The sequence below is a fragment of the Mustelus asterias genome, unplaced genomic scaffold (assembly GCF_964213995.1).
Source record: "Mustelus asterias unplaced genomic scaffold, sMusAst1.hap1.1 HAP1_SCAFFOLD_4908, whole genome shotgun sequence".
Lineage (NCBI taxonomy): Eukaryota > Metazoa > Chordata > Chondrichthyes > Carcharhiniformes > Triakidae > Mustelus > Mustelus asterias.
The window spans coordinates 1-11,699 of NW_027594851.1; the positions used below are offsets into that span (position 1 = coordinate 1).

Genomic DNA, 11,699 nt, shown 5'->3' on the forward strand with positions numbered 1-11,699 from the left:
AGTAAAGCTCCCTCTGCACTGTCCCCATCAAACACTCCCAGGACAGGTCCAGCACGGGATTAGATACAGAGTAAAGCTCCCTCTACACTGTCCCCATCAAACACTCCCAGGACAGGTACAGCACGGGGTCAGATACAGAGTAAAGCTCCCTCTACACTGTCCCCATCAAACACTCCCAGGACAGGTACAGCACGGGGTTAGATACAGAGTAAAGCTCCCTCTACACTGTCCCCCATCAAACACTCCCAGGACAGGTACAGCACGGGGTTAGATACAGAGTAAAGCTCCCTCTACACTGTCCCCCATCAAACACTCCCAGGACAGGTACAGCACGGGGTTAGATACAGGGTGAAGCCCTGACCCAACCCAAAGCCCGGCCCCTGTCACTGTACCAGAGAGTTGCGCATCCTGTTTACCTGTTTGTGTCTCCAGGTTGGCAGCTGGTCAAATAGTTGGCTCGACTCATCTTTTGGGACGGCAGTGGGATCCCACGCGGAGCACCACAGTGATCCCTGTGAGTCCGCGCACAGCATCGTCCGAGCTGGAGGAGGAGAGGCACAAATTATATTAAATGTACTGTTGCGACGTAGGGTCAAGTAATTATAGATTGGGAGGTACGAAGTTAGAATTTGGTGTTGGTTACAAGTGCACGTTGCTACATTTTGATTTGATATCACATGTATTGGGATACAGTGAAAAGTATTGTTTCTTGCGTTATACAAACAAAGCATACCATTCATAGAGTATATAGGGGAGAAGGAAAAGGATTTGATTTGATTTATTATTATCACATGTATTGGGATACAGTGAAAAGTATTGTTTCTTGCGCGCTACACGGACAGGGCATACTGTTCATAGAGAAGGAAAGGAGAGAGTGCAGAATGTCGTGTGACAGTCACAGCTTAGTGCGAGGTCGGTCCATTCACAAGTCTGACGGCAGCAGGGAAGAAGCTGTTCTTGAGTCGGTCGGTACGTGACCTCAGACTTTTGTATCTTTTTCCCGACGGGAGGAGGTGGAAGAGAGAATGTCCCGGGTGCGTGGGGGTCCTGGATTATGCTGGGGGAAAGCATTGCATGGTCCCTGGGTGTGCAAGTCGACAGATCCTTAATAGTGGCAGCACAGGTGAAAAAGGTGGTGAAGAAGGCATATGGCATGCTAGCCTTCATCGGATGGGGCATCGAGTATAAAAGTTGGGGTCTGATGTTGCAGTTGTATAGAACGTTGGTTAGGCCGCATTTGGAATACTGCGCCCAGTTCTGGTCGCCACACTACCAGCAGGACGTGGAGGCTTTGGAGGGGGTACAGAAAAGGTTTACCAGGTTGTTGCTTGGTATGGAGGGTATTAGCTATGAGGAGAGGTTGAATAAACTGGGATTGTTCTCCCTGGAAGGACGGAGGATGAGGGGTGACCTAATAGAAGTTTATAAAATTATGAGGGGTATAGAATAGGGTGAACAGTTGGAAGCTTTTCCCCAGGGTGGAAATGATAATTACAAGGGGGCACAAGTTCAAGGCGAGGGGGGGGGGGGAAGGTTGAGTGGAGATGTGCGGGGGAGGTTTTTACACAGAGGGTGGTGGGGGCCTGGAATGCGCTGCCAAGTGAGGTGGTTGAGGCAGATACGTTAGCGACAGTTAAGACTTATCTGGATAGACACATGAATAAACGGGGAATAGAGGGATATAAGCGGTTGGTCGAGGTAGGACAACGTGATCGGCGCAGGCTTGGAGGGCCGGAGGGCCTGTCCCTGTGCGGTGCTGTTCTTTGTTCTTCAAAAGGTGGTGTTTTTTTATTTTGTGCTTCGAGACTTGAAAACGTACACAGAGAGCCCAGACTGAAACAATTGTATCGAAAGGCCAAGCAGCAGTTTGTAACCGAGGCAACAGGCTTTTGAATTTCGCCAATCAATTTGGATCAGGCACTTGGAGACCAAGAACCTATTAAATTTAAAGCTGATGGTTTTGACAACATAGGACAACCTTGGGGAAGCCGTGAGCTATGCCTACATTGAACACCATAGGTGGCTGCACACCCTTTAGTCAAAAAAACCTTCTGTTGACGTTTTGTTTACCCTTGCTCCTCATTTTACGGACACCCGGTGGGGGTGGGGGGGGGGGGGGGGTGGAGGTGCGGGAAAGACGGACAACGTCCTCACGAACCTGTTCCTGGGCTTGGCTAAATTTGCCATAAACAGGTCCATGCAGCAGGTGACCAAAAAGGTTGTGACCCCCAACTGTCTGCCCCTTCAGCAGGGTTAGACTCGTAGCCGGGTACCCCTGGAGAGGGAGCATGCGGCGTCCGAGTGGACTGTTGAGGCCTTCCGTGCGCGCTGGGCACCGCAGGGGCTGGGGATGCATCATCGACCCCTTTCGTCGCATTTTAGTTTTGACGTTTTAAGTTTCATTTCTGCTTTGTCTCTCGTTTCGGGCGCTTCCCTTCTTTTTGGGGGCCGCTCCTTTTGATTTGTCCCTCGGTCAATTTGATTGGGTTTAATTATTTTGCCAATAAGATTGACAGAATGTCCATTTGTGATTTAATTCAGTTTAACTGTTTTATCAAAAAGGTTGACAACCTGTCTGTCTTAGAGAAAAAGCGCCAACTCGATAGCAAAGGTACCAAAGAAGAAAGAAGGTCCAGAATATTCCAGAAGACACCAAACCTGGTTGTAATTTAGAGAGTGACTGAATTCTATTTTTTGTTAATGAGTGGGAATTCTATTTATTGCAACAGCATCCCACTAGAATCCTGTTTTATTCGGGAATAGTTAATAAAAGGGATTTATTCAGTTTGTTCATAGAACCATAGAAAACTACAGCTCAGAAACAGGCCTTTTGGCCCTTCTTGTCTGTGCCGAACCATTTTTCGGCCTAGTCCAACTGACCTGCACTTGGACCATATCCCTCCACACCCCTCTCATCCATGAACCCGTCCAAGTTCTTCTTAAATGTTAAAAGCATTTACCACTTTATCCGGCAGCTCATTCCACACTCCCACCACTCTCTGTGTGAAGAAGCCCCCCTCTAATAGAACAGTACAGCACAGAACAGGCCCTTCGGCCCACGATGTTGTGCCGAGCTTTATCTGAAACCAAGATCAAGCTATCCCACTCCCTATCATCCTGGTGTGCTCCATGTGCCTATCCAATAACCGCTTAAATGTTCCTCAAGTGTCTGACTCCACTATCACTGCAGGCAGTCCATTCCACACCCCAACCACTCTCTGCGTAAAGAACCTACCTCTGATATCCTTCCTATATCTCCCACCACGAACCCTATAGTTATGCCCCCGGAGGCAGAGAGTGGGTAATATTCCCTTTAAACTTTTCTCCTTTCACCCTTAACCCATGCCCTCTGGTTTTTTTCTCCCCTAGCCTCAGCGGAAAAAGCCTGCTTGCATTCACTCTATCTATACCCATCAAAATCTTATACACCTCTATCAAATCTCCCCTCATTCTTCTGCGCTCCAGGGAATAAAGTCCCAACCTATTCAATCTCTCTCTGTAACTCAGCTTCTCAAGTCCCGGCAACATCCTTGTGGACCTTCTCTGCACTCTTTCAACCTTATTTACATCCTTCCTGTAACTAGGTGACCAAAACTGTACACAATACTCTAAATTCGGCCTCACTAATGCCTTATATAACCTTTCCATAACACTCCAACTTTTATACTCGATACTCCGATTTATAAAGGCCAACTCTCTTTGTCCCCTTCTTTTATACCCGTGATGAGGTATCAATATTTCCATCAATATTTGGCATGGGATCCAAGGGGCTGCTGCCCTGTGGATCCAGAACTGGCTTGCCCAAAGGAGGCAGAGATTGGGTATAGATGGGTCTTTTTCTAAATGGAGGTCGGTCACCAGTGGAGTGCCCCAGGGATCTGTTCTGGGACCCTTGCTGTTTGTCATTTTCATAAATGACCTGGATGAGGAAGCGGAGGGATGGGTTGGTAAGTTTGCCGACGACACGAAGGTTGGTGGGGTTGTGGATAGTCTGGAGGGATGTCAGAAGTTACAGAGGGACATAGATAGGATGCAAGACTGGGCGGAGAAGTGGCAGATGGACTTCAAACCAGATAAATGCGTCGTGGTCCATTTTGGGAGGTCAAATGGGATGAAGGAGTACAATATAAAGGGAAAGACTCTTAGTACGGTAGAGGATCAGAAGGACCTTGGGGTCCGGGTCCATAGGACTCTAAAATCAGCCCCGCAGGTGGAGGAGGTGGTTAAGGCGGCGTATGGTGTGCTGGCCTTTATCAATCAAGGGATTGAGTTTAGGAGTCCGGGGATAATGATGCAGCTTTATAAGACCCTCGTCAGACCCCACTTGGAGTACTGTGCTCAGTTTTGGTCGCCTCACTATAGGAAGGATGTGGAAAAGATTGAAAGGGTGCAGAGGAGATTTACAAGGATGTTGCCTGGATTGAGTGGTGCGCCTTATGAGGATAGGCTGAGGGAGCTCGGTCTTTTCTCCTTGGAGAGACGAAGGATGAGAGGAGACCTAATAAAGGTGCATAAGATGTTGAGAGGCATAGATCGGGTGGACTCTCAGAGGCTTTTTCCCAGGGTGGAAGTGTCTGCTACGAGAGGACACAGGTTTAGGGTGCTGGGGGGTAGGTACAGGGGAGATGTTAGGGGTAAGTTTTTCACACAAAGGGTGGTGGGCGAGTGGAATCGGCTGCCGTCAGTGGTGGTGGAGGCAAACTCGATAGGGTCTTTTAAGAGACTCCTGGATGAGTACATGGAGCTTAATAGGGCGGCACGGTAGCACAGTGGTTAGCACTGCTGCTTCACAGCTCCAGGGTCCCGGGTTCGATTCCCGGCTCGGGTCACTGTCTGTGTGGAGTTTGCACATTCTCCTCGTGTCTGCGTGGGTTTCCTCCGGGTGCTCCGGTTTCCTCCCACAGTCCAAAGATGTGCGGGTTAGGTTGATTGGCCAGGTTAAAAAATTGCCCCTTAGAGTCCTGGGATGTGTAGGTTAGAGGGATTAGCGGGTAAAATATGTGGGGGTAGGGCCTGGGTGGGATTGTGGTCGGTGCAGACTCGATGGGCCGAATGGCCTCCTTCTGCACTGTAGGGTTTCTATGAATAGGATGGAGGGTTATAGGTAGGTCTAGAAGGTAGGGATGTGTTCGGCACAACTTGTGGGGCCGAAGGGCCTGTTTTGTGCTGTAGTTTTTCTATGTTTTCTATGACGTATCAATATTTCCACCAAAAGGATTGGTCCTGGGTTGTCAACCTTTTTGATAAAACAATTAATCGTTTCATAATTTGTTCACAGTTAGACAAAAAAATTGTTAAGTGTTGATTTTAGAGTCGGTGTCAGGGATTTATTTTGTATTTAACCCGTCGGAGTTTCTGAAAAGCAGGTCACACCACTTCACACACACACTCTTTACAGATAAGGTGAGGCACTCTCCTGCTTGGGTGTTTCAGGGTTAGTTCTCGGGAGGGGCGGGGGGAGTGGGGAACCTGCTTCATACAGTCTTCTGAACATGGGCTCGAAGGACTCCAGTGTAACAATGCACACAGTCCGACTGCACAGCGAGGGGCACTCGCCTCCCCGAAGAGGAAAATTGATGTGTAGAGACCTGGAGGACGGGGGAGGATGAGCAAAGCTTTTTTGGGGGACTGGACGCGCAGCTCTTCAAAGAGCGCCAGTGCTGGCTGAATGGACTCCCTCGGGACGGGTTCAACACAGACGGGAACAGGGACACTGGGTCGAAGCTCTTTTCACCAGTCGCTGAAGGTAAGCGTGCAGGTGCAGCAGGCGGCAAATGGTATGTTGGCCTTCACTGCGAGAGGTTTCGAGTACAGGAGTGGGGCTGCGTTGTTGCAATTGGCCTTGGTGAGGCCTCACCTGGAGTATTGTGTGCGGTTTTGGTCTCCTTTTCTGAGGAAGGATGTTCTTGCTCTCGAGGGAGTGCGGAGAAGGTTTACCGGGCCGATTCCGGGGATGGCGGGACTGATGTATGAGGAGAGATTGACTGGGTTAGGATGGTTTTCACTGGAGTTCAGATGAATGAGGGGGGGGGGATCTCATAGAGACTTATAAAATTCTAACAGGACGAGACAGGGTAGATGCAGGGAGGATGTACCCGATGGTCGGGGGGGGGTCCAGAACCAGGGGTCACAGTCTGAGGATTCGGGGGAGACCATTTAGGACGGAGATGAGGAGACATTTCTTCACCCGGTGAGTGCGGAATTCATTACCACAGGAAGGAGTTGATGCCAAAACATTGAATGTATTCAAGAGGCGGCTGGAGACAGCACTTGGGGCGAATGGGGTTAAACGTTATGGGGGGAAAGCAGGATTAGGCTATTGAGTTGGATGATAAGCCATGATCGTGATAGATGGCGGAGCAGGCTCGAATCGAACCCGGGGCCCTGGCGCTGTGGGGCAGCAGTGCTAACCAGTGGGCCACCGTGCTGGCCCTCGAGTCTTACCTCCTCCCAACGTTGTGCTGGATTCCCTCACCACGGTCAGCCACACCGACGTGTCGCAGGCCTCTGGGTTGTGCATCCCCCAGGGTACCACGGAGTTACCGTGGCTCACGTTCATTAGCTCCTTATCCGGCTCCGGCCCCGTATCCTGCTTCTCCGACTCCGCATCCCGCTCCGGCCCCGTATCCCGCTTCTCCGACTCCGCATCCCGCTCCGGCCCCGTATCCTGCTTCTCCGACTCAGCATCCCGCTCCGGCCCCGTATCCTGCTTCTCCGACTCCGCATCCCGCTCCGACCCCGTATCCTGCTTCTCCGACTCAGCATCCCGCTCCGACCCCGTATCCCGCTTCTCCGACTCAGCATCCTGCTCCGGCCCCGTATCCCGCTTCTCCGACTCAGCATCCTGCTCCGATCCCGTATCCCGCTTCTCCGGCTTAGCATCCCGCTCTGTCCCCGTATCCCGCTTCTCCGACTCAGCATCCTGCTCCGGCCCCGTATCCCGCTTCTCCGACTCCGCATCCTGCTTCTCTGACTCAGCATCCTGCTCCGGCCCCGTATCCCGCTTCTCCGACTCAACATCCTGCTCCGACCCCGTATGCCGCTTCTCTGACTCCGTGTCCTGATCCATTTCCTCATCCCGCTCTCCTGACTCCGTATCCTGATCCACCTCCGACTCCTGAAAAAAGAACAAAGAACAGTACAGCACAGGAAACAGGCCCTTCAAGCCTGGGCCGCTCCTTGGTCCAACTAGACCAATCGTTTGTATCCCTCCATTCCCAGGCTGCTCATGTGACTATCCAGGTAAGTCTTAAACGATGTCGGCGTGCCTGCCTCCACCACCCTACTTGGCAGCGCATTCCAGGCCCCCACCACCCTCTGTGTAAAAAACGTCCCTCTGATATCGGAGTTATACTTCGCCCCTCTCAGCTTGAGCCCGTGACCCCTCGTGATCATCACCTCCGACCTGGGAAAAAGCTTCCCACCGTTCACCCTATCTATACCCTTCATAATCTTGTATACCTCTATTAGATCTCCCCTCATTCTCCGTCTTTCCAGGGAGAACAACCCCAGTTTACCCAATCTCTCCTCATAGCTAAGACCCTCCATACCAGGCAACATCCTGGTAAACCTCCTCTGCACTCTCTCTAATGCCTCCACGTCCTTCTGGTAGTGCGGCGACCAGAACTACACGCAGTACTCCAAATGTGGCCTAACCAGCGTTCTATACAGCCGCAACATCATATTCCAGCTTTTATACTCTATACCCCGTCCTATAAAGGCAAGCATACCATATGCCTTCTTCACCACCTTCTCCATCTGTGCTGCCACCTTCAAGGATTTGTGGACTTGCACACCTTGGTCCCTCTGTGTTTCTATACTCTTGATGGCTCTGCCATTTATTGTATAACTCCCCCCTACATTAGTTCTTCCAAAATGCATTACTTCGCATTTATCTGGATTAAATTCCATCTGCCATTTCTCTGCCCAATTTTCCAGCCTATCTATATCCTGCTGTATTGCTCGACAATGCTCTTCGCTATCCGCAAGTCCAGCCATCTTCGTGTCATCCGCAAACTTGCTGATAACACCAGTTACACCTTCTTCCAAATCATTTATATATATCACAAATAGCAGAGGTCCCAGTACAGAGCCCTGCGGAACACCACTGGTCACAGACCTCCAGCCGGAAAAAGACCCTTCGACTGCTACCCTCTGTCTCCTGTGGCCAAGCCAGTTCTCTACCCATCTAGCCACTTCTCCTTGTATCCCATGAGCCTTAACCAACCTGCCATGAGGGACTTTGTCAAATGCCTTACTGAAATCCATATAGACGACATCTACGGCCCTTCCTTCATCAACCGTTTTTGTCACTTCCTCAAAAAACTCCACCAAATTTGTAAGGCGCAACCTCCCTCTTACAAAACCATGCTGTCTGTCACTAATGAGATTGTTCCGTTCTAAATGCGCATACATCCCGTCTCTAAGAATCCTCTCCAACAACTTCCCTCCCACGGACGTCAAGCTCACTGACCTATAATTACCCGGGTTATCCCTGCTACCCTTCTTAAATAACGGTACCACATTCGCTATCCTTCAATCCTCAGGGACCTCACCTGTGTCCAATGAAGAGACAAAGATTTCCGTCAGAGGCCCAGCGATTACATCTCGTCTCCCTGAGCAGTCTAGGATAGATGCCATCAGGCCCTGGGGATTTGTCAGTTTTAATGTTACCTAAAAAACCTAACACTTCCTCCCTTGTAATGGAGATTCTCTCTAACGGGTCAACACCTCCCTCTGAGACACTCCCAGTCAACAAGTCCCTCTCCTTTGTGAATACCGATGCAAAGTATTCATTGAGGATCTCCCCTATTCCCTTGGGTTCTAAGCATAATTCCCCTCCTTTGTCCCTGAGAGGTCCGACTTTTTCCCTGACAACTCTTTTGTTCCTAACATATGAATAAAATGCCTTCAGATTCTCCTTAATCCTATCTGCCAAGAACATTTTGTGACCTCTTTTTGCCCTTCTAACTCCCCGTTTGAGTTCTTTGCTACTCTCTCTGTATTCCTCCAGAGCTCCATCTGTTTTCAGTTGCTTGGACCTAACGTACGCCTCTCTTTTCTTTTGGATCAGATCCTCAATTTCCCTGGTTATCCACGGCTCTCGAATCCTACCTTTCCTATCCTTCCTTTTTATAGGCACATGCCTATCCTGCAGCCTTATCAACTGTCCCTTAAATGACTCCCACATGCCAGACGTGGACTCACCCCCGAACGGCCTCTCCCAATCAACGGCCACCAATTCCTGCCTAATCCGGCTATAGTTAGCCTTCCCCCAATTTGGCACCCTAACCCCTTAGGACAACACTCGTCCTTGTCCATTACTATCCTAAAATTAACAGAGTTGTGGTCACTATTTGCCACATGTTCCCCGACCGAAACTTTGACGACCTGACCGGGCTCATTCCCCAGTACTAGGTCCAGTATAGCCCCCTCTCTAGTTGGGCTATCTCCATACTGTTCCAAAGAACCTTCCAGTACGCATTTTACAAATTCTTCCCCGTCCGGACCCCCAGCCCTAAGCACTTTCCAGTCTATACCGGGGAAATTTAAGTCTCCCACTACAACAACCCTATTTTTTCTGCACATATCCAGAATCTCCTGACATATCCGTTCCTCCACTTCCCGTGGGCTGTTGGGTGGCCTGTAGTACACCCCCAGCATAGTGACTGCACCTTTCCTGTGCGGATTCCTTGTTGGACTTTTTCCACTCTCCTACCTGCGGAACAGTACACGCACAACTCCATTTGGGCAGATGCTTCGAAACCAGTTTCCGCATAACAGTTCCAACACAGGAGGAGGCCCTTCGGCCCATCTTGCCCGTGTGAGCCCAAGGACACCCAAGGAGCACGTTTCTAATCCCACCTTCCACCAAGGGCGGGGGGGGGGGGGGGGGGGCACAGTGGTTGGCACTGCTGCCTCAAAGAGCCAGGGACCCAGGTTCGATCCCCGGCTCGGGTCACTGTCCCTGCACGTTCTCCCCACGTCTGCGTGGGTTTCCTCCGGGTGCTCCGGTTTCCTCCCACTGTCCGAAAGACGTGCTGGTTAGGGTGGATCGGCCGTGCTAAATTGCCCCTTAGTGACAAGGGGGGACTAGCTTGGATAAATGCATGGGGTTATAGAAACATAGAAAAACTACAGCACAAAACAGGCCCTTCGGCCCACAAGTTGTGCCGAACACATCCCTACCTTCTAGACCTACCTATAACCTTCCATCCTATTAAGCTCCATGTACTCATCCAGGAGTCTCTTAAAAGACCCTATTGAGTTTGCCTCCACCACCACTGACGGCAGCCGATTCCACTCGCCCACCACCCTGTGTGTGAAAAACTTACCCCTAACATCTCCCCTGTACCTACCCCCCAGCACCCTAAACCTGTGTCCTCTCTTAGCAGACATTTCCACCCTGGGAAAAAGCCTCTGAGAGTCCACCCGATCTATGCCTCTCAACATCTTATACACCTCTATCAGGTCACCTCTCATCCTTCGTCTCTCCAAGGAGAAAAGGCCGAGCTCCCTCAGCCTATCCTCATAAGGCATGCCACTCAATCCAGGCAACATCCTTGTAAATCTCCTCTGCACCCTTTCAATCTTTTCCACATCCTTCCTGTAATGAGGCGACCAGAACTGAGCACAGTGCTCCAAGTGGGGTCTGACGAGGGTCTTATATAGCTGCATCATTATCCCCGGACTCCTAAACTCAATCCCTCGATTGATAAAGGCCAGCCCACCATACGTCTTCTTAACCACCTCCTCCACCTGCGGGGCCGATTTCAGAGTCCTATGGACCCGTTATGGGGACGGGTTTGCATCAGATTGTGGTCGGTGCAGACTCGATGGGCCAAATGGCCTTATTCTGCACTGCAGGGATTCTATGATTCCTGTACCCAGCCCTGTAGCTTATGCCGCATAAGGTGCAGATGCAGGTATTTTTTTTTACAAGCGTTCTGGGTCTCTGCTATGAGGCAGCAGTGCTCACCACCGTGCTACCCTTTGCTTTGGCAAAGGAAGCTGCGTCTCAAAGTTCGAAGGCAGATTTGGCCGGAGTCACTGGATCGAACGGTGGGGCTGGGGGAGCGGGAGAAGAGGAAATGAGCCAGGACTGGGTGGTGCACCTACCTCAGAGGGGGGCCTGCTGAGCTTGGTGAGGGTGAGGATTGAAATCCGTCGGGGAGATTCGACAGCCAGGAGCGAGCCATCCGACCTCTCGATCACTCGTGAGAAGATGTAACGGCAATCGAAGCTTTTGGGGGATAAAGGGGAGAGAGAGTGAGTGACTGGTGGGGGAGGAGGGGTGGGGGGGGGGGAGAATATGAGAGGGAGGGGTGTGGAGGCAAGGGGGGGGGGGCGGGGGGCGGGGGGAGAGAAGGGGCCCGGGTGGGGGGGGGGGGGGGTGGGGGAGGGGGGGGAGAGAAGGGGGCCGGGGAGAAGGGGGGAGAAGGGGGGAGGGGGGAGAAGGTGGAAGGGGGGAGAAGGTGGGAGGGGGGAGAAGGTGGGAGGGGAGAGAGGGGACGGGGGGAGAAGGGGGGGGAGAAGGGGGGAGGGGAGAGAGGGGGCGGGGGGGGAGAAGAGAGGAGGGGGAGAAGGACAGAGGGGGGGGGGGGAGAATGACTCTCCTCCTCCCTCAAACTGACATGGACTCTCTGCCCCCCCCCCTCCTCCCCACTCCACCCACATCCCGTGGTCGCTCTTTCCAGTCT

The 11,699-nt window shown here is 51.5% G+C and overlaps 1 protein-coding gene across 1 annotated transcript; it reads right to left on the reverse strand.

Annotated features, from left to right (window-relative positions):
• Positions 1–416: 416 nt before the first annotated feature.
• Positions 417–11,242, reverse strand: LOC144491280 (uncharacterized; the record flags this gene model as incomplete). The annotated part of the gene is made up of 3 exons (XM_078208957.1): positions 417–541; positions 6,445–7,117; positions 11,119–11,242. Coding segments are annotated over 3 exons (922 nt in total), but the record flags the coding sequence as incomplete, so codon positions are not given.
• Between the last annotated feature and the right edge of the window lie 457 nt (positions 11,243–11,699).